Raw genomic sequence first — 23,769 nt, 5'->3', positions numbered from 1 at the left:
AAGGCTCATCCCTGATATGTTGCCAATGAGAACGTGTATGTAAATGCAGACAGTGAGAGTGATGTATGATACAGCCATCCACAGCCCTGGTTAGTCCATGCATGGGTGGTGCATGTCCCAGCAATCAGCACAGGGCCAGGGGTGTCGGCACAGGGCCGGGGGAGTGGGGGGTAGCATGCCTGAATGAGAGCAGTGACATTCGCCTCTCTGCCTCACAGCAAGACAGCAAGTGGGAAAAAAAACTTTTACCCACCATGAAAAGGGCTGGGTATATTGACTCAATTATAGAGCGTGCTAACGGAGTGAGGGGTTTGAAAACAAAAAGATTTTATTTGGGTTTCCTTATTCATTTAGTGCTTTCAAATATTACCACTATGTTTAACACCTTATTTATAGTGATGATGCATAGGGATTTATTTTTAATGTATGCAGTGGTGAAAGTGGTACAGCTGATTTAACTACTGTAGTACCGAAATATTTTCAATACAAATGCTGAATTTGACTGCTGCTTTATCTATAATGATAAAAACGCCATCTGTAGGAATCCTGGCCAGACTCTTCACAGACTCAGGCTGAAATTAGGTACTTACATGCAGTAGTATTTCCATATTACAGGTTCACCAGTGGTGTGATTAAATAACAGTTGGTCCAGCAAACAGCCACATTCAAATCATCAGAAAAGAAAACTATGAGAAGGAAAGTACTTCTACACCGTATATGAAAGACGTTGAGTGATAGAGTAAGAGAGAGAAAGAGGGGAAGAGCAAGAAAGAGGGCAAGAGGGAGCGGGAGAGATAGTGAGTACAGTAAGGTAGTGCCTGGTGAGAGCAGGCAGGGTCACTGGGCTCCAGGTGGAGTCTACAGTGAAGACCAAAGTACCTTTGAGTTTGTCCCGCATTAGCCTACAGGCCTGCAGGGGTCTGAGTCTGGCTAGGGCCTGCTCACGCTGGGTCAGAAAAAAGGGGCCAGGGAATACAAGGGGTCCTGGGGGGGTGGGGGGGTGGGGGTTGGGGGGGGGGGGGGGTGGAGAAAGAAACTTTCACATGCATGGGCAAAGCATCTCACAAATGGACAAACTGCACAGCATACAATGCAAATCATAGAAAAGCCCAGCATGCAGGGCTCTGCAACACCCATCTCCAAAACACACAGGCACATACGCAAGCTGGAAAAACGCAGCAGCTCTATGGATCCCAGTTCTCTCTTTTTTTTGGGAGTTGTGCTCGAACAAAATGTGTGATTATAATTACATTCATGTGGGAAAAAAACAAAAGCTCCCAAAGCCTATTCCACAGGAAGCATTAGCCCTGTGTAAAAAGGATTACACTGCCCAGGAGAAGTAGTGCCCTGATTCATCAGATCTGCAAAGCTCCAGTTCTCGGACATATTCAGGCATATTTATGATCGAGTGGCAACACAGCTCTGAACTTGAGGCTCCAGGCTCTGTGAAGGACTCTCCAGAGCCATGGTGAGTGTGTGTGTGTGGAGGTGAGCGCGTGCATGTGTGTGTGGAGGTGAGCGTGCGTGTGTGTGTGGAGGTGAGCGTGCATGTGTGTGGAGGGGAGGTGTGTGCATGGAGGGTAGGGTTGCAGCAGTATCCGGTTTCACGGTATTAAAATGCATGGTTATCAAACCGTGTGCATTTGCTTATTACCGGTAAAAGGCAAGCCAGCGGAGAAACTCACCCGCGCATGCGCAACTCCGCTCCGGTTCAGCTACTCAGCACACAGCGGTGAGAATGGCAAAAAGTGCATCAGACTTAACAAATTTTTTAACAAAAAAAGAGGCTAAACTAAAATCAGTGGCGAAAATGACGTAATCGCGGTGGCTACGCCCGTGCGCGAGGGTCTTGCGTGCTGTCGATTCGCGAGGTTGTTCGCCTCTCAAATTTTGTAACTTCATGTGCGCCGCGCCTCAGCGCAATGAACAAAGTCATGTTTGCCGGGTTCATACACCTATACAAAGTGGAATTCAAGCACTTGTACGTCACTTTAAAGGTTCATTTCAATATTACCCAGCACGTTAAACCTAATTAAGTATTTATACATAAACTCAAAATGATTCGAAATAATTAGATTTTTTTTTATCACATTATTTAATGGTTGTTTATTTTCAAAACGCCTTCTTAACGTCTTCACGTTCTCTCATGTTTCGTCCTGGAATTACAAGAGGCTCGTATTTGTTAACGTAATACAAGAGAACTGTTCAGTCAGACAGCTATTTGTTGTGAAACGAAGTAGTTACAATTTCAAGCATTTTCAAGTACTTTAGTCTAAATTCCAGCACTTTTCAAACCTGAAACACAAAGCAACATTAAAATTGGTCAGGTAACTGTTCCTTCCCCTGTTTTTGAGGGGTGTTTCTTTATACTACCACATCGTTTTAGGAAAACACTGCAAAGAATGTGACGCGGCAAGTATGAAAGCTTTCGCCGTTCCCGGAGGTTCGCGTGAGGTGTAAGGTCCTTGCTTTCACTGGATGTGAAAGACGTCATTCATTTACATGCGTTCATTTTCAAATTCTGACGTGCCCGTTTTTCATATGTTAAAACCAGACTCTGTGTGAAAGCCTTAAAATAGAAATCTCTATTGTGAGGATCATGTCAGAAATAAATCCTCTCTTTCTGCAGTATCTGGTTCCAACTTGGTTTACAACAGTTGTTGATCAGACACTGACCCAGGCTCAGTTTATCAGATATTAAATAATTTAAACTTAAATAATTGTAGGCCTACTGAAATCCATGATTTAGGCTTCTCTAATTTTGCAGTATTTATATAAACAGGTGTACAGCTTAATTTTTTTAAGGAGACATTTTGTATACAATAGTTCCAGGTTTCTACAATAAATAGTTCATTGAACAAAAAAAAAAACTTTTGTTGTAATTTCTTTAAGGGTCAGTGTATCTTTTAATAATATATGTAACAAACTATGATACCGTGGTAACCGTGATGATGCGGTATTTTCTGAGACGGTCATCATATCATGAAAATCTCATACTGTTGCAACCCTAGTGGAGGTGAGGTGTGTGTGTGGAGGTGAGGTGTGTGTGGAGGTGAGGTGTGTGTGGTAGTGTGTGTGTGGAGGTGTGGAAGTGAGCGTGTGTGTGGTAGAGTGTGTGTGTGGAGGTGTGGTAGTGTGTGTGTGTGTGGAGGTGTGGTAGTGTGTGTGTGTGTGTGGAGGTGTGGTAGTGTGTGTGTGTGTGTGTGTGGAGGTGTGGTAGTGTGTGTGTGGAGGTGTGGTAGTGTGTGTGGAGGTGTGGTAGTATGTGTGGTAGTGTGTGTGGAGGCGAGGTGTGTGGTAGTGTGTGTGGAGGCGAGGTGTGTGGTAGTGTGTGTGGAGGTGAGGTGTGTGTGGTAGTGTGTTTGGAGGTGAGGCGTGTGTGGAGGTGAGGTGTGTGTGGATGTGAGGCATGTGTGGTAGTGTGTGTCTGGAGGTGAGGCGTGTGGTAGTGTGTGTGGAGGTGTGGTAATGTGTGAGGCGTGTGTGGTAGTGCGTGTGTGGAGGTGTGGTAGTGCGTGTGGAGGTGTGGTAGTGCGTGTGGAGGTGTGGTAGTGCGTGTGGAGGTGTGGTAGTGTGCGTGTGGAGGTGTGGTAGTGTGTGTGGAGGTGTGGTAGTGTGTGTGTGGAGGTGAGGCGTGTGTGGTAGTGTGTGTGTGGAGGTGAGGCGTGTGTGGTAGTGTGTGTGTGGAGGTGAGGCGTGTGTGGTAGTGTGTGTATGGAGGTGAGGCGTGTGTGGTAGTGTGTGTGTGGGTGGAGTGTCAGCGCTGTACCTCGTCCTTCCTCCAGCCTGTGGCGGCGATTGACTCGCTGCCTTTTCTCTTCCTGTCTGATCTGGATGTGCTCCTCTATATTCACGCCTGGAGGGGGAGGGACAGGCACAGCTAAAATAAAAATGGGCCAGCATGGGCGGGGCCAAGGGGAGGGGCAAACGAGAGACAACACAGGCAGGGTGAATGATGAGCATGAACAGGCAATGCAAGTAAGTGGATACATGAATGCCCACACACACTCGCATGAGCGCACACACACACACACACTCTCGCAGGAGCACGCACACACACACACTCGCGCACACACACACTCGCATGAGCGAAGACGCACACACACACTCGCATGCAAACTCAAGCGCACACACCCACACCCACACACACACATGCATACATGTTATCAGGAAAACAATGAAAAAGTACAGGAACATTAGGATGATGATGAAACGCTAAACCTGCAGGAGATGATGGTGTGGACACAGTCACCATGAGGATTTTTTGAGAGGATGTAGCTGGCGTTGTACCTAACAGCAGGTCTAGTGGTATCATCTCCTTCACAGCATCAAAGATCCCCCTCTGCCTGGCCTCCTGCCCGTCCAGCTCTCGTGCACACGCCTTGCAGCAGCCACAAGACGAGCAGCCCGACTCACCCGAGCCACAGCCACAGATGCTAAACAGGATGCACAAAGCGAACGTGCACACACACGTGTGAACACAATCACAATGAAGCATAACATCACATTCAGAAGCATAAACTAGCAGTGTGGCCTGTCGGTGCGAGCGGCGTGCCTCACCCTCCAGGGACCCGGTCAGGCCTTCCGCTGCTCACACAGCTGGCCCCGTAGCCCGTGCAGTCTCCACACACACTGCACACCATGCACTGGTCCAACTTCCACTTGTGCATGCCCGGCTGACACATCATGGACTTCTCCTCTTTCTCGTCCAGCTCGTCCTCCAAGTCCTCGTCCATTGCCGTGGCCATGTTCTCCACCCCAAAAGCTGGAAGGAGTCAAGGACATGTTTTGAAAAAAGTGACCGAAAGGCCTTTTCACTCAGCCAGCACACATGGCCCATGTGAGGCTTTGAGACACACCCATAGAACAACAGACAGGGCATCACAAATATTCAGAGTTACCAAACAGTTCCACTTCTGAAAGGTTCTTACCTTTCCCTGCCTGACTCATTGCTCCAGTGTCTCTGCCACACTGGCCTTTGTTGTTGACTCCGAAGGTCCACAGCTCGCCACTCTTGGTCAGCACACAGGTATGGGCCTTCCCCATGGCCACCTGAGTGACAAAGTGCCCCTTCAGGTCCGACACCTGACCTGAAGGAAGCGCAGAAGAGAGACAAACCATTTACATCAACACCCCTCAACATTACATCCACAACGCGTAATCTGGAGAAGGTCCATTCTTACACAATAAAGCACTACTGTCAATTTTTAAATACCAGCCATAAGAGCAGACAGTACAGTCAAGTGTCAGCTGTACGATGAAGACTGCAGGGGGCTAAACGCCAGTCAATCGACACTAAAGCCGTTACCCTATAAATTCGACAGACTCCAATAACATGGCACTTACTGGTGCTGTCGCTGTAAACGGCGTCCTTGCCAAACATGTAGAGCTCTCCGTCCTTGGTGACGATACTGCTGCTGCCATTATTGCAGGCGGTGTAGACTGACATCTTCGTCTCCAGCTTGATCATTTTTTTGGGCTTGTAAGGCTTCGGTTGCCTCCGACTCTTAGCTGAAAAAATTAAAGAAAATCACAAGCTGAACATCCAGAAAGTCTATTCAGATATCACAGACACCAGATACAGTGAGGAAAATAAATATTTGAACACTAATTTCTGATTAGAAATCATGGAGCGGTCTGAAATTTTCATCTTAGATGAATGTCCACTGTGAGACATAATATTAAAAAATCCAAAAATCACAATATATGATTTTTTAATTATTTGTGTATTACTGCTGCAAATAAGTATTTGAACACCTGCCAATCAGCAAAAATTCTGGCCCACAAAGAACTGTTAGTCCACCTCTAAAATGTCTACCTCCACTCCACTTATTATTCTATATTAGAAGCATCTGTTTTGAGGTCGTTAACTGCATAAAGACACCTGCATAAAGACTCCAGCTACTAACATGGCTAAGACCAAAGAGCCGTCCAAGGTCACCTGTGTTCACATCTGTGTGAACCCCTGACCAGTAGTTGATGGTATGGGGAGACTATGATGCCCCAGGTGTCTTGTCCATTTTGCAGTTAATTACTTGCCCTGGGAGTCAATTTTATCATTGGTTGAGGGCATGAACACTGATGTACATGTTAACATGTACATGTTTAACATCTGTGAAAATATATTTTTAAGTCACCAACCATTAGGATAAAACATTTAAATAATTATTTTGCAGATATTTGAGATACATTTAATACTACATAAACAATTCTAAACAAGACTTCATTATATATGCTGTTTATACATGTAAAAGAGACCCAATTCATCACGAGACATTTGTGCTTGGATGTGTGTGTAGGTTCTCTTCCTGAAGAGCTCAGAGGCATTTCATCCCTGTATAGTTTTAAGAACAGTCTCAAAACATTCCTGTTTAGATCTGCTTTTAGTTAAGAAATTCTCAATCTTATTTACTTTATTACATTATGTTGTCTATTATTTTTTAAATCTATTATCTTAATAGTTTTATCTTATTTGCTTTACTTTAGTATCTTATTTACTTTACTTTTTATGTTAATATTTTAACATTTTCTTTTTGTCTTTTTGTCTTTTAATGTTTCTTTTTATTTATACTGTAAAGCACTTTGAGTTGCATGTATGTATGAAAGGTGCTATACAAATAAAGATTATTATTATTATTATTATTATTCCTCTTTCTGTGTAAAATATAGACATGATCCTTACTTGACTCTCCATCCTCCCCCTTACTGGCAGAGCCAGTAAAGAAAACACTACCATCTTCAGCCACCAGGAGGGCGTGGGAACCATCGTGACCCACTGAGAACTGGACGATCTTGGGAGATTTTGTGATGGGTAGCTCCACCCACTTTCCCGCAGATGGACCACCTTGCTTGATGCCGAGGCTCTGATACTTGCCAGTGTAGTAAATCTAAACGGGGAAGAAAATTTTGCATGGTCTTTCTGTTTAAACTAATACCACGGGACAAACATTTTGTCCATTTCCAATAATACATTTTTTAAAAAGTATATATATATATATATATATATATATATATATATATATATATATATATATATATATATATATATATATATATATATACACATTTCTGCAACCGATTTGTTTTCTTTCACCAGACTCCAAAGGAGTCCATTCCCCGTCACACAGCCCTCTAAACATACCGCCACTCCCACCCTTAAAACATCATCCATTCCCACTCAACACACACCATCAATACCGCGCCCGACTCAAACTTAATACACACCATCCATAATGCATCCCACTCCCATTACACATACACCACCCACACCACTATGCTATGAACTGTGCACAGGCACAAAACACCACTGGACACTTTAAAAGGAGGCTGGTGCTTGGCCTCACTGTTTCTCTTCTGTTAACCATGGTTATCTCTAAAGAAACACGTGCAGTCATCATTGCACTGCACAAAAATAGCCTAACAGGGAAGAATATTGTAACTAGAAAGATTGCCCATGGGTCAGGGTGCCCATGACCAGCAAGCGCCAGGACCGTCTCTTAAAAGTGTTTCAGCTGCGGGATCGGGCTACCAGCAGTGCAGAGCTTGCTCAGGAATGGCAGCAGGCAGGTGTGAGTGCATCTGCACGCACTGTGAGGCGGAGACTCTTGGAGCAAGGCCTGGTTCAGGGAACAAAACAGAGATTTTGGGTCCATGGCCTGGAAACTCCCCAGATTTTAATCCCATTGAGAACTTGTGGTCAATCATCAAGAGACGGGTGGACAAACAAAAACCTACACATTCGGACAAAATGCAAGCATTGACTGTGCAAGAATGGACTGCTATCAGTCAGAATTTGGTCCAGAAGTTGATTGAGAGCATGCCACAGAGAATTGCAGAGGTCCTGAAGAAGAAGGGTCAACACTGCAAATATTGACTTGCTGCATTAACTCATTCTAACTGTCAATAAAAGCTCTTGTTACTCAAATTATGATTGCAAATATATTTCTGTATGTGATAAAAACATCTGACAAACACATAAAAACCAGAGGGCAGCAGATCATGTGAAAATTTTTATATTTGTGTCATTCTCAAAACTTTTGGCCATGACTGTACATAATTAATTGATTACATAAACTTGTTTAATGATTTGTTTTTAAAGTAAACGTGGCCTGGCGGTTAGGGAACTGGTCTTGTGACCGGAAGGTTGTGGGTGCGATGCCCAGACTTGAGGCCATGACTGAGGTGCCCCTGAGCAAGGCCCTTAACCCTCAATTGCTCACTTGTATAAAAATGAGATAAAAATGTAAACGATGTGTGGTAGTATAAAGAAACACCCCTCAAAAACAGGGGAAGGAACATTTACCTGACGAATTTTAATGTTGCTTTGTGTTTCAGATTTAAAAATGTTGGAATTTAGGCCAAAGTACTTGAAAATGCTTGAAATTGTAACTACTTGGTTTCACAACAAATAGCTATCTGACTGAACAGTTCTCTTGTATTACGTTAACAAATATGAGCCTCTTGTAATTCCAGGACGAAACAGAGAACGAAGACGTTAAGAAAAAAAAAAGAACGTGAAGACGTTAAGATTGGGCGTTTTGAAAATAAACAACCATTAAATAATGTGATAAAAAAGCGAATTATTTCGAATCATTACGAGTATATGTATAAATATTTAACTTAATTAGGTGCTTTAATTCCACCTTCTAAAGGTGTATGAGCCCAGAAAACATGACTTGGTTCATTGTGCTGATGCGCGGCGCGCGCGAAGTTACAAAATTCGAGAGGTGCACGACCTCGCGATTCCCCAGTGCGCACGGGCGGAGCCACCGCAATTACGTCATTTTCGGTGCGCGGACCCTTGCGACATGTCTAGTTTAAACCAGGCTTTACTTTGCGTAGTGTGGGTGCTTGCGTAGCTTAGAGGTAGGGATCATCGATCCTCTTTTTGACTTCGAGGCTCGAGATTGTGACAATTTCGATCGATTTCGATTTAATATCAAAATCGTGACACCCCTAATCATGACATATATCAATATCGACTGAAGTGAATAAAGTTATCTTGATACGATTTTTTTCCCCCCATATCGCCCAGCTCTACATCAGAGGTGACGCACACTTTATACATCTTAACACACATGGGGACTCTGTCTCGCATAATGCAAAACATTAAGAAATTTTTTTTTTTATTAAAACACACATCAACAAGTAAACAGGAGTCGACATTTACCTACACATCGCAAGCAGGACACCTCAACACCTTGCCTTACCGTAATAGTGGAAATGACCATTATTAAATGGATGGGTACAATAACTGAATTATCGCAGGCTTGCCAACCCCCCCCCCCCCCCCCCCCAACAATTTACACTCGCCACCCCCAACCCCCCCCAAATCTCACTCGAAGTGATCTTGAAAAGTTGGCAACCCTGTTATCATATTTTCCAGACTATAAGCCACTACTTTTTCCCCCACGATTTGAACCATGCGGCTTATACTGAGGTACGGCTTTTCTGTAGATTTTTCTTCACCCGTCAGGGAGCGGAGCAGAAAGTGAATCAAGTGGTAGGTCAAAGTTGTAAATCAAAGAAGAAAGTGCTCAATTTCATTTAGCACATGCAAACAGCAGGAACGACAGAGAAATTTTTTCAAACCAACATGTGTTGTGCCAAATTCTGAGTCCCCTCGTTTGCACACGCATAAAGACGCTACAGATGATATTAGGGAGTTACAGTGACTATAACTTAGTTCATTGAGCAAGTCGGTCGTAACTCCGGTCCGTCGTTAACAAGACCCGCCGTTAAGCGTAGACTCACTGTATTCAGTTCAGTAGATATATGCGGCTTATAGCCCGGTGCGGCTTACACAAACTTTTCCATTAAAAAAAAAAAACTTGGTAGGTGCAGCTTATATTGAGGTGTGCTCAATAGTCCAGAAAATACGGTACATATAAGCATTTAGGCATATAAGAAGCAGCTCTAAGAATCGCCTGCACAAGTGCTTTAAGAGAAGGCACTGCAGGACCACGGTAATCAGACGACACACACACAGAAACACACACAAACACAACCAAGCTGCCATATCTCAAATCTTGTTTGGTGTCATACATCTTTTCCAAATATTCCTGCTTTTACTTTCCCAAGATGTCTCACAAAGTAAAGACCTTAACTGGTTCTGCCTTAGAATCTTCAGGTAAGGAGTTCACTGCAGAATTTTCTCTTATAAGCATGTAATTAGTTAAAGGTCTGCACTGGCTCCTCTCCAACATAATACACTACTGTTGTTGTGTTCTCAAATATGAACATTTACATATATCTCAGCATTTGGCAAATGCTTTTATCCAGAGTGACATACAGTATGACAGTATTTGTGCTGTACATAATACATTTTTGTATGCTACCAGATGAGCCAAGCAAAGTAGTTTACCTTCCCAGAAGCGGTTTTCATTAGAGCAAACTCTCGACCAGCTCCAAGAAGAGCTGCTTCTTCATCAAACCCTGTGCCTGAGGAGAATCAGACAGAGACACACACACACGCAAGGATGTGCACACAGACACACAAACACACACGCACGCACACAAAAATAGATGCACGTGTGCGCACGTACACACACACACACACACACACACACACACACACACACACACACACACACACACAGAAAGACAAACAGTTGAGAGGCAGACACTTGATTCAGTAACGGACACTGCTCCAAATCTGACTTCTTTAATGTTGTTAGTCAGGCTCTGTAAGAATGTTACAAATTAATGCATAATTTGGAGTGATCATTAAAACCGGTGAACTCACTGATTATATGAAGGTCTTTTTCCAGGTCAAACAGGGAGATACCACAGGCATGGAGACATTTTCTAGCCAGCTTGAGCTGCAGCTCCTGTTGCAGAGCGGGGTCTGTGCTGGTGGCGTAGATTCGCACCACAAAGCCATCCTAGGACATGGAACGCACAGCCAATCAGCACCGTGACCATGCCATTTCCCTTGAGGCGATTTCATTTATGCAAGAGGGCAGTTATTTATCAGGCTCAGGGAACAGTAGAACATCTTTTTAATGTTCCATACCGCTACAGTGTGCGTTTTGTGTATGTAACAGTAAATGTGTCGGAACAATAATAATGTGTCCCAGACCCAGTCAGTAAGGAGCCTGGTCCCCTGGGCCATGAGGAGACCTGCTCATTAGGACTCGGCTTCCAGTCACTCACAGTGCACTCAGCTGCCAAAGTGACCAGAAGAAACAACAACATGCTTTACTAGACAAATGCAGCACACCTACTCCAGCTCACCTAATGGGGGAAAACCCTAGCCATTCCGTTTTAATAAGTTTGGTTGGTGTCTAGTTGCTCATTATTGATGTGATGTGCTATTGATGTGTCAAGACCTATGGGAGAAACCAAGAGAACACTTGCTGATCGATATACACTATATTACCTAAAGCTCACCTTCTTTGACTCACATATGAGATTAAGTGACATCCCATTCTGAATCCATAGGGTTCAATATGACGTTGGACCCACCCTTTGCAGCTAAAACAGCTTCAACTCTTCTGGGAAATATGTCCACCAGGTTTAGGAGTGCGTTTATGGGGATTTTTGACCATTCTTCCAGAATCGCATTTGTGAGGTCACATACTGATATTGGACGAGAAGGCCTGGCTCTCAGTCTCCGCTCTAATTCATCCCAAAGGTGTTTTATCAGGTTGAGGTCAGGACTCTGTGCAGGCCAGTCAGGTTCATCCACACCAGACTCTGCCATCCATGTCTTTATGGACCTTCTTTGTGCACTGGTGCACAGTCATGTTGGAAGAGGAAGGGGCCACCTCCAAACTGTTCCTACAAAGTTGGGAGCATGGAATTGTCCAAAATGTCTCAGTATGCTGAAGTATTCAAAGTTCCTTTCACTGTAACTAAGGGGCCACGCCCAGCTCCTGAAAAACAACCCCACACCATAATCCCCCCTCCACCAAACTTTACACTAGGCTTGTCCCGATCTGATATTTGGATCAAATCGGCCACCGATATTTGCAAAAAATGCGTATCGGTATCAGATCGGCAGGCACGAGAAAATGCCGATCCAGTTTTTTTTTTCACAGTCCGATCCGGGTTTTCTAGCTCACCCATTTAGATAATCCATTCCAGTTTTTGCTGTGTTTTCGCCAATGAGCGTAAAATCCGGTCTGCATTTTCCAAAACACATTCAGCACACTAGCATAGCATGTCCCCAATTTAGCTCAGTGGCATGTCCTAACTATTAAGACGACCATGTAAATTTGAAGTTATCGGTAAAAATGTCAGTTGTGTGGGATTATTTTACCTTAAAGGACGACAAAGACGAAGAGGTACAGTGCAACATATGCCACAGTAAAGTCAAGCGTGATGGTAAAGCTGTAAGAACTTTTAATACAACCAATCTAATCAAACATTTAGCCAAATACCACCATAAACATGAAGAGTGTCTAAAGAAAACTCTTTTCTTTTGTAAAAAAGAATCTCCCCATCATGCTCGGACTGCAGGCAGGGCAAACAGTTGGAATTGAAGGGAGTGTGTAGATGGGGATGGAGCAGCAAAGTGTGGAGGAGATTGGGAGTAGAAGGCATTTTGCTTTTAAATAGTTTACAATATTTGCACTGATATTTTATTTAAGCTTTGGTTTACACATGTTCAAGAGCACTGATGAGTACAGCACTCAAGAGTACTGATGCTGTTAATAGACTATTTTCTACTCAGGTTGTGTGTTTTGCTTTTTTAATACAATTTACAATATTATTTGCACTTATGGCTTTTTAAGCCTTGGTTTACTGATGCCATTTCTGTATGTTATTTATTATTTTGTCTATTTTTAGTTTATTAATTGCTCAATAAACAGGTCAGTTTCTCCTTACCAACCTTTGTGTATTATTCAAACACATCTAATTCAGCTGGAACTTGTTATCAAGAGTAAAACACTTTTCAACATGAGTTTGACAACAAAATAAGTTGGTATCGGATCGGAAGTGCAAATAAATATCGGTATCGGATCGGAAGTTCAAAAAGCTGGATTGGGACATCACTACTTTACACTTGGCACAATGCAGTCAGACAAGTACTGTTCTCCTGGCAACCGCCAAACTCTGACTCGTCCATCAAATTGCCAAATGGAGAATCGTGATTCGTCACTCCAGAGAACACACCTCCACTGCTCTAGAGTGCAGTTACAACACTGTATCCGATGCATTGCATTGCACTTAGTGATGCATGGCTTGGATGCAGCTGCTTGACCATAGAAACAGAGTGATCTATTTCAAGTGTTTCTGTTAATATTGATGATTATGGCTTGCAGATAATAAAAACCCAGAAGTCATTATCTCAGAAAATTTGAATATAAACACCTGCAAAAGCTTCTTACGCATTTTAAATGGGCCCTTAGTCTGGTTCAGTAGGCTACACAATCATGGGGATGACTGCTGACTTGACAGATGTCCAGAAGGCACTGACACACTCCTCAAGAAGGGTAAGCCACAAAAGGTCATTGCTAAAGAATCTGGTTGTTCACAGAGTGCTGTATCCAAGCATATTAATGGAAAGTTGAGTGGAAGGGAAAAGTGTGGTAGGAAAAGGTGCACAAGCAACCGGGATAACCGCAGCCTTGAAAAGATTGACAAGAAAAGGCCATTCAAACATTTGGGGGAGTGGACTGCTGCTGGAGTCAGTGCTTCAAGATCCACCACACACAGACATATCCACAAAATGAGCTACAACTGTGAACTTGTGTCAAGCTATTCATGACCAAGAGACAATGCCAGAAGCTTCTTACCTGGGCCAAGGGGAAAAAGAACTGCTACTCAGTGGTCCAATGTGTTGTTTTCAGATGAATGTAAAATTTTGCACTTTCATTCATTTTGCAAATCAAGGTCCCAGAGTCTGGAGTAAGAGTGGAGAGACACACAATCCAAGCTGCTTGAGGTCTAGTGTGAAGTGTCCACCATCCGTGATGGTTTGGGGCGCTACTGTAGGTCCACTGTGTTATATCAAGACCAAAGTCAGCACAGCACTTCATGATTCCTTCTGCTGACAGGCTTTTTGGAGATGGAATTTCATTTTCCAGCAGGACCTGTCCACATTGCCAAAAGTACCAATACCTGTTTTAATAACCACAATATCACTGTGCTTGATTGGCCAGTAAACTCTTCTGACCTAAACTCCATAGAGAATCTATGCTGTATCATCAAGAAGAAGATGATGACACCAGACCCAACAATGCAGACGAGCTGAAAGATGCTATCAAAGGAAACTGGGCTTTCATAACACTTCAGCAGTGCCACAGGCTGATCGCCTCCATGCCATGCTGCACTGATGCAGTAATTCATGCAAAAGGAGCCCCGACCAAGTATTGAGTCCATTAACTGTACATACTTTTCAGTAGACCAACATTTCTGAATTCAAAATAATTTTTTTAGTTGGTCTTACATAATATTATAATTTTCTGAGATAATGACTTGGGTTTTCATTGGCTGTAATCCATAATCATAGACATTAACAGAAATAAACACTTGAAATAGATCACTGTCATGAATCAATATATGCATTGTATTTAACTGAATTATTAATACATACATGCACTTTTTCTGAAAATTATATCCTTAGGACAGTAGATGGACACACACACACACACACACACACACACACACACACACACACACACACACACACACACACACACACACACAATATAACACATCTTTTTCAGAAAAAGCCAAAATTCCTTTGATTTAGTTTGTTCCAGAACAGTATTAAAATGTGTTTTGCCAGGGGAGATGTGCTAGAAATTCTGTGTCATCATTATAGTAAGGACTGAAACGCATCAGTTCATCAGTTACATAATCTTTAGCATTGTGTGTTAAAAAATTATTCAATTTTAAACTTACATAATGCTTAAAAGAGCTTTAGGATTTATTTTCTGTTACTGACAGGGACAAAATAGACATTTACATGCATTTGACAAAGCCCTAAATCAGGGGTGAGTGAGAGGTTTATATAATGCAGAAGTGAGTGAGAGGTTTATGTAGTGCAGGGGTCAGTGAGAGGTTTATATAGTGCAGCTCCATGTATAAAGTAACTGGGCTGTATCGTCACAGCTCTTGTCCAGATTGAAGACAACAAAGTAAATATCTGCTTTGTTTTACAGCTGAATGTCCTAATTCCCCTCTATCTATTTTGTTGCAGTTCGCCTGAATTTCTCAGTACAAATTAGCACTGCAAAGACCACACCAAACATTGTTGGACAAACTGCCAATTAGAGAATGTCTTACTGTTTCTTGCAGTGTTCTGGGACATGTCAGGGGAAATACGGACGTTTGGTCACCCTATCGTACTAGGAATACATTTAGCAGCTAAGTTATCATTACTGACCTGCGCGTTAGCCCCAACATGTTTTGCGTTGAGGTGGTAACGAAGGGTGGAAGTGCTCCTGTGATAAGCGAACTCCTTCCTGCATAAAGTGCAAATAACACTATTTGTGTTTGTACTTCCATCTGCAAGTTTCTTATATTTAAATGTCCCATCCACCAGCGTAGCCTCTTCAGTCATCTCCATCATGCTCATCTTATTGTGCATCCATATAAGCTGTATGTCTGGAACTCGTGCACTGAGAAACATTCCACGGTGCAAAAGTGTCTCATGCGTAAAATGCATTAAAATGCGTAAATTTTTTTAGTTCGTTAATTTTCCTGTAATCATTTAATCGAAATTAACTCGTTAAAGTCCCACCACTAATATATATATGAAGAGTTTGGTTCCAAAACTCGATAAACGCCATAAAAAAAAAATGAGTTAGAGCCAGAATCAGAATGGTATGTGACCACTCTTGAAAAGCCAATATTCAATTTTGATCAAAACGCCACATCCGCCGTGTAATACTGCCCTACTTTCTCTCTTTCTTTCCAAAATGCAACAAACGCCACTCCTGATTTCCCGCAGAACGCCACATCTCCACTCATCCAATCACAGCGCACCACCACATATGGAAACACCATAGAACGCGACCTGTTGAGCCGCTCGGCATTTCTTGTAGCCTACTTTGTTAAAATATATCTCGTTTTTCACTCTCAAAATCCGCGAAAATGAACGGTTTTGATAGTATAGAGGAGCCTGTTCGTATAGCAGTTATACTATTTATGTTAATAGTTATACTATTTTCACTATTTATGTCTGTAACGGGTGCGAGAGAGTCGAGGATGCAAAGACGAGGTGCGTTCAAAGGCTACGTTTATTAGGCTTGACGCTGGACACACTCACGGTGTCTTGAAACAGGTGTCAATCACACTGAACAGTAAACGCTCATACTCAACAGTAAACGCATCATAACACCAGTAGAATACACTACACAGTACACGCTCACGGCATGCTGACACGGTTTAACACACACAACGAATGTCACGTTAAAGACGAGCACCAAACGATACAAACACACACACTATATACACGTAGCCTAACAAGCACCGCGTGAAACACATTAGTCTTTACGAGACAAGTGAACACACACACACACACCAACGGACGTACATATAAAGACACGGACAACATTAACACACGCTCGAAGGGAGGGGTTCGGGGCTGTAGCGTGACAATGTCTTGTTCGTTAATTAAATGTTTTGAAATTTGTGTTTTTAGGCCCAATGGTCAAACTATTATATTAAGATGTAAAATTTACAGTTATTTGTTATTGTATTTTGCACATTTTCAGTCAAAAAAAATATTCTATTGATGCCAAAGGATATACAAGACATTTTGAAAAAAACATGGCATGGATTTATTGCATTTTGCGAAAAAACGAATTGTTTTTTTTTAATAAATCTTTAAATATTAAAATCTTGATTTGATTTGTTTGTGTTTTTTTAACCTTAGTATGGTATTTGAAAGTTTGAAACAGAAAACAGTGGTTTTCAGCCTACCACTTTCTTGCTAAAGAAAACACATTTTTACTCAAATTGATCAAAATGGATTTATAGCGTTTTGGAACCAAACTCTTCATATGTCCATTCCCTGTTAAAATCTGCATTCTGTATCAATCATTCTTTTTATTTACTGTTAGCTGACACTACCATTCAAAAGTTTAGGGTCACCTAGACAATTTTGTGTTTTCCCTGAAATCTCATACTTTTATTTATCAAATGAGTTGCAAAATGAATAGAAATATAGTCCAGACATTGACAAGGTAGAAATAATGTTTTTTTTTTTTTTTATTTGAAATAATTTTCTACTTTAAACTTTGCTTTTGTCAAAGAATGCTCCCTTAGCAGCAATTACAGCATTGCAGACCTTTGGCATTCTAGCTGTTAATTTGCCGAGGTAATCTGGAGAAATTTCACCCCATGTTTCCAGAAGCCGCTCCCACAAGTTTGATTGGGTTAATGGGCACCTTTTTTGTGCCATACGGTCAAGCTGCTCCCACAACAGCTCAATGGGGTTGAGATCTGGTGACTGCACTGGCCACTCCATTACCGATAAAACACCAGCTGCCTGCTTCTTCTCTAAATAGTTTGTGCATAATTTGGAGGTGTGCTTTGGGTCATTGTCCTGTTGCAGGACGAAATTGGCTCCAATCAAGCGCTGTCCACAGGGTATGGCATGGTGTTGCAAAATGGAGTGATAGCCTTCCTTATTCAAAATCTCTTTTACCTTGTTCAAATCTCCCACTTTACCAGCACCAAAGCAACCCCAGACCATCACATTACCTCCACCATGTTTGACAGATGGTGTCAGGCACTCATCCAGCATCTTTTCAGTTGTTCTGCGTCTCACAAATGTTCGTCTGTGTGATCCAAACACCTCAAACTTTGATTCATCTGTCCATAACACTTTTTTCCCAATCTTCCTCTGTCCAATGTCTGTGTTCTTTTGCCCATATTAATCTTTTTCTTTTATTAGCCAGATATGGCTCTTTCTTTGCCACTCTGCCCTGAAGGCCAGCATCCCGGAGTCGCCTCTTCACTGTAGACGTTGACACTGGCGTTTTGCGGGTACTATTTAATGAAGCTGCCAGTTGAGGACCTGTGAGGCGTCGATTTCTCAAACTGGAGGCTCAAATGTACTTGTCTTCTTGCTCAGTTGTGCAGCGGGGCCTTCCACTTCTCCTTCTACTCTGGTTAGAGCCTGTCTGTGCTCTCCTCTGAAGGGAGTAGTACACACCATTGTAGGAAATCTTCAGTTTCTTAGCAATGTCTCGCATGGAATAGACTTCATTTCTCAGAACAAGAATAGACTGTCGAGTTTCAATTGAAAGTTGTTTTTTTTTCTGGCCATTTTGTGAGTTTAATCGAACCAACAATTTTAATGCTCCAGATTCTCAACTAGCTCAAAGGAAGGTCAGTTTTATAGCTTCTCTAATCAGCAAAACTGTTTTCAGCTGTGCTAACCTACTTGCACAAGGGGTTATCAGGGGTTTTCTAAATATCCAATAGCGTCCTTACAGAGTTAGCAAACACAATGTACCATTAGAACACTGGAGTGATGGTTGTTGGAAATGTGTCTCCATACATCTATATAGATATTGCATTAAAAACTAGATGTTTACAGCTAGAATAGTCATTTACCACATTAATAATGTATAGAGTGTAATTTTTATGCATTTAATGTTAGCTAAATTGAAAAAAAACAGCTTTTCTTTCAAAAATAAGAAAGCTGTCCAACACATTCCCTGACACATTTGAGTGAACATGCATGACAAACAAAGCAGCTGCCTTCAAAATAAGTGAAGTTTTATTTCATGCACTTATCACATTGTAATAGGTGTCATAATCACACATTTAGTTTTGACTTCTTATCTTTGACTATTGTCAGAGATAGTCAGTGGGCCAGATGTGGTCCGCGGGACGTTCAACGCTCAGGTCTGACCTAATCCATCTTAAACCCTCCCTCAATTTTAAACATTTTATACTTCAGTACATGTGGAATAAAATCTGAGTATATGGTTTTTTAGGTTTGGTTGTTATTGGGCTATTCTATTCTCTCATGCCAAATACACTCTCACGTTTCAAAGTTTTTTGGAAATGTAAGAAAGCAAAAGTGTTCGGGTCTCGCCCCTATGTAACATTCTAGATCAGGGGACGGCAACCTATGGCACGCGTGCCACCGTTGGCACGCCGAGGCCATGGGGTAATGCAAGAAATTTTCATTTGACTGAAAATTTTTCCTGGCAAAAGACAATGCCAGCAATTACTGACAATGTGGTGTAGTTGGGACAAGGCCTCTTTTGCCTAATTCTACACAATAAACACATTTATAAAGTATATTTATCTGAACAGCCTGTGTAAGGAGAGAAGAGAAAATCTATGGAGCAACAAAATGCAACACCTGAGCAATAAATGTACATAAATGTTTATATAATAGTTATCTGGGGGTGCTCTTCCAGAAAATTATTTAAAGATCAAGTCAAATTTAGTGAATCCTGGTGAGTTTTAAAAGGTATGAAGCTCTCGTTTTTATCAGATTCACTATCGCAAAAACATAAAGCAGGTAATCTTATGGCTTAAGAAAATAAATAAAAAAAAAATTAAAATTAAATATCCAAAAGTGGCAAATTAAATCACACCACTGGATAGAGCTTTTAAATACAAATAGAACAACACCATCCATGTTAAATTTGTTTAGAAATAAAAAAGTTGACATTTTAAATGGAAGAAATGCACCTATTTTCTTCGACTGTATTAAAGCTAAATGAAGAAAAGTATAAATAACCATAACTTCTATATTTCACTACAAATTCAAATAAAAATTTAAATGTAGTCACTTTATAGTATGGACATGACAATTTAATGATTAATTCATAGCGCTGATGCGCGGCGCGCGCTAAGTTACAAAATTCGAGAGGTGCACGACCTCGCAAATCGCCAGCGCGCGAGGCTCTTGCGCACGGGTGGAGGCACTGCGATTACGTCATTTTTGGTGCACGGACCCTCGATTATATACATATATATAATAAACTCCCGCAGTAGCCCAAAAAACCGGACCCCGCGACTGCTGAATTTTTACCCGCGGCTGGATTTCAAACAAGCCTAATTTGGCATGAAAACCGCGAACCTGGCAACTCTGCCAGTGAGAGAATATATATGTATATAATCGAGGGTCCGCGCGCCGAAAATGACGTAATCGCGGTCGTGCACCTCTCGAATTTTGTAACTTAGCGCGCGCCGCGCATCAGCGCATTGAATTAATCATTAAATAATCATTTGTTCATTCATTTTGAATATTATAATGTCATGTCCATACTATAAAGTGACTACATTTCAATTTTTATTTGAATTTGTAGTGAAATATAGAAGTTATGGTTATTTATACTTGCGTTCAATATTTTCTGGAAGATGGCATGTTAATGCGCAAGTGGACGGCCCAGGGAACTGATTACGAGACCATAGTACAGATTGTTGTTCCGCTGGTATTTCGGCGTTTAGTATTACAGATAGTGCACGATGTTCCTTGGTCCGGTCATATGTGCATTTGGAAGACTTATCGTCGGGTCCTTCAGAATTTCTTTTGGCCTGGTTTGAAGGCGGATGTGAAGGAGTATTGCTCGAGTTGCGAAACGTGTCAGAAGGTGGGAAAACCGAACCAGGTGATTCCTCCTGCACCTCTACGCCCTATTCCTGTTGTGGGGGAGCCTTTCGACACGATATAAATGGACTGTGTTGGGCCTTTGCCTAAAACAAAGGCCGGCAATCAATATCTGTTGACGATGATGTGTATGAATACTCGGTTCCCGGAAGCGATTCCATTGAGACGAATAACAGCCGTCACTGTTCTTAAAGCCTTCACGAAGTTTTTTTACCACGTTCGGTCTTCCGCGGGTTATCCAGACCGACCAGGGAACCAAATTCATGTCTAGAGTTTTTCAGAAAGTGATTCGGGATCTGGGTGTCCAGAATAGGACGTCCAGCCCTTACCATCCTCAATCACAGAGAGCTTTGGAGCGATTCCACCAGTCACTGAAAACCATGCTAAAAGCATACTGTTTGAATAGCCGAAAAGACTGGGATGAGGGTGTACCGTTCGTGCTTTTCGTGTCTAGAGAAGCAGTTCAAGAGTCATTACGGTTTAGTCCGGCACAATTAGTGTTCGGACACGTTGTTAGGGGTCCCTTGAAATGTTCCGTGAGAGGTGGCATAAAGCCTGTACGTTTGCAGCGGACATGTTAACTAAGTCGCAAGTGGCAATGAAATCCCGATATATTAACAGCAGGAATGCAAGTGCTAGTGTTACTACCTGTTAAAGGTGCGAGCTTGTCCTCCCGTTTTATGGGTCCCTATCGGATAAAGAAGCGAATGAGCGAAACAGACTATTTAATAGATATGCCCGATAGAAAACGGCGATTTCGCGTTTGTCACATCAACATGCTTAAACCATTTCGCAGTGCGGTAGTGGAACCGGTTGTGATCCCCAGAACACCCGAGGTGGTGAAGGAGGTAGCCGTGGTGGCTACGGTTGAAAGGGACCACGAAGAGTTGTTACTGGAAGCATATACTTCGACAACCAATATGGGTGTGCGTCTTGTTAATTCGCGGCTGTTGCGAGCTCTGGAGCAGGGTAAACCGTCTATGTTGCACAATCTTACGGAAGGACATAGAGCCGAATTAATCGCGGTAATTAAGGGGTTTCCTTCAGTCTTTGGTGACGTGCCTACACGTACTGCAGAACTAGCGCATGACATCAAGGTGACGCGGGAGATCCCACTCAAGCAACATCTATACAGGGTGAACGCCCAGAAAAGAGAAATACTCCGTAATGAGGTATCATATTTACTTGAGCACGGATTAGCTATCCCTAGCAAAAGCCCATGGAGTTCTCCGTGTGTCCTGGTTCCGAAGCCTGACGGCAGTTTTAGATTATGCACGGATTACAGGCGTTTGAACGCAGTAACAGTGACCGATTCCTTCCCCTTGCCTTGCATAGACGACTGTGTGGAGGCTATAGGAGACGCTCGTTTTGTAACCAAGCTGGACTTGCTGAAGGGGTACTGGCAAGTGCCGCTGACCCCCAGAGCGTCAGAGTTATCCGCGTTTGTTACGCTGGATGCGTTCTTACAGTACACCGTGATGCCTTTTGGCCTAAAGAACACTCCGGCTACATTCCAGAGACTCGTAAATGGAGTTTTCGCTAACCTACCGGGGTGCACAGCCTACCTAGATGATGTGGTTGTATATTCCCGGGATTGGATCAGCCACTTACAGTTGTTACGAGAGGTATTCACAAGGTTGGCACGTGCCACCTTGACAGTAAATCTGGCGAAGTGTGATTTTGCACGGGGAACTGTTACTTACTTAGGTTTGCAAGTCGGCTAAGGTCATGTGTGTCCGCTTGCTCAGAAAGTGAAAGCGATTCTGGACTTTCCTCGTCCTACTACCCGCCGAGAACTGCGGCGGTTCTTAGGCATGATGGGATATTACAGGGGATTTTGCAAGAACTTCTCCACTGTTGCTGAGCCTTTGACAGATTTGTTAAGTCCTAAAGCGGCGTTCCGATGGCCTCCTGAGGCTCAGGAGGCGTTTAACAGTGTGAAAAGTCTGTTATGTTCTGCTCCTGTTCTGAAGGCTCCCGATTTCGCGAAACCGTTTAAGTTAGAGGTTGACGCCAGTGGAGTAGGAGCAGGAGCTGTCCTATTACAGGAAGACAAGGGACTTGACCATCCCGTTTGTTACTATTCCCATAAGTTTAGTGAATGCCAGACCCGGTATTCAACTATTGAGCGGGAAGCACTAGCTCTGTTGTTAGCTCTCAGGCATTTTGAGGTTTACCTGGGTTCCAGTACGTCACCGGTGGTGGTGTACACGGACCATAACCCTTTGGTGTTCCTTTCTCGAATGTATAATCAGAACCAACAATTGATGCGGTGGTTTTTAATTATGCAGGAATACAACCTTGAGATGAGACACAAGAAGGGCGTGGACAAAAAAGTAGCCGATGCCTTGTCAAGCTGAGGCTGTGAGACGATCTATAACACTCCCTCTCTATTTGTGATCTGTTTCCCTTTTATTTCTTTTTCTTTATTTTCTTTTTTAGGGGGGGCGTGCCAAGACCTGGTACGCCCTGGTGGGAGTTGTTTGCATTGCGTGCATGACTCTTATTTTGCAGGCTTGCCTGAGCGGAGGCGGGGCTTGCAATCAAGACTAATGGTTAAAAGCAGATGAAGACGAGGAGAGAGGAGGGAAGGCTTGGGGAGAGCCATGGTGCCTGTGCGTGCTGTTGTGTTTCTGTTTGATTTCGCATACACTCCCTTTGTTTGTTAGTCTTTTTCTTTGGGTTATGTTGTACTGAGTAGAGGCAATTGTTTGTGGGTCTTACTCTTTTGTCTGCTCTGGGCTGGGCAAGGTCAGATGAGTGCACTCCTACATTTAACATCACGTAGGTAAACTCCTGTCTAGACACCTCAGGTAAGCGGCGGTGGTGTTTAATGTATGTAGCTAGTAGGTTAGTGTTGAGAGGGGTTTTGTTTGTTGTACGTGATGGGTTGTTGGGAGATAAGGTTTAGGATAGGTGTTTTGTTTGGTTTGTTTTATTTCATCACCGCTCCTAGCCCATTGCCCAGGGCTGAAGGGTTGTGTATTGCGCTCTGAGTTATTACTTGCAATACACTGAGTCTTGATCCCTCCAACCTTGGCTTCCGTGTCTTTACTATTTTTGTGGGTTCTCTGGCCGGCACAACGTTAAACATCATATGTGCGACCCCTGAGTTCACCTTTGTGGTGCCATAGGTCGTAACAGGCAGCCTTCAGATTCAGGAAATGTTTTGAACCACGTTGTTGTTATGATGTCTTTATGATGATATGATGATAGACATATACATGATGTTA

At 42.7% G+C, this 23,769-nt stretch overlaps 1 protein-coding gene across 14 annotated transcripts in view; it reads right to left on the bottom strand.

Moving 5' to 3' along the window:
* mycbp2 (MYC binding protein 2) overlaps positions 1-23,769 on the bottom strand; it is a 107,817-nt gene that overhangs the window by 57,429 nt on the left and 26,619 nt on the right. For 6 of the 14 annotated variants that reach the window (XM_076985500.1, XM_076985503.1, XM_076985511.1 and 3 more), the window contains exons 10-19: positions 15,338-15,416; positions 10,745-10,883; positions 10,364-10,440; positions 6,683-6,887; positions 5,347-5,511; positions 4,932-5,090; positions 4,561-4,765; positions 4,291-4,436; positions 3,770-3,880; positions 880-984 (exon numbers count right to left, since the gene is read on the bottom strand). In XM_076985500.1, the coding sequence (XP_076841615.1) occupies positions 880-984; positions 3,770-3,880; positions 4,291-4,436; positions 4,561-4,765; positions 4,932-5,090; positions 5,347-5,511; positions 6,683-6,887; positions 10,364-10,440; positions 10,745-10,883; positions 15,338-15,416 (1,391 nt within the window). The remainder of the gene's footprint in view (positions 1-879; positions 985-3,769; positions 3,881-4,290; positions 4,437-4,560; positions 4,766-4,931; positions 5,091-5,346; positions 5,512-6,682; positions 6,888-10,363; positions 10,441-10,744; positions 10,884-15,337; positions 15,417-23,769) is intronic. The other 8 variants (XM_076985505.1, XM_076985507.1, XM_076985514.1 and 5 more) reach the window with 5 other exon arrangements.

The sequence above is a fragment of the Brachyhypopomus gauderio genome, unplaced genomic scaffold (genome assembly GCF_052324685.1).
Source record: "Brachyhypopomus gauderio isolate BG-103 unplaced genomic scaffold, BGAUD_0.2 sc40, whole genome shotgun sequence".
Taxonomy (NCBI): Eukaryota; Metazoa; Chordata; class Actinopteri; order Gymnotiformes; family Hypopomidae; genus Brachyhypopomus; species Brachyhypopomus gauderio.
The sequence above is the reverse complement of the archived record's forward strand: the minus strand, read 5'-3'. Positions and strand labels throughout refer to the sequence as shown.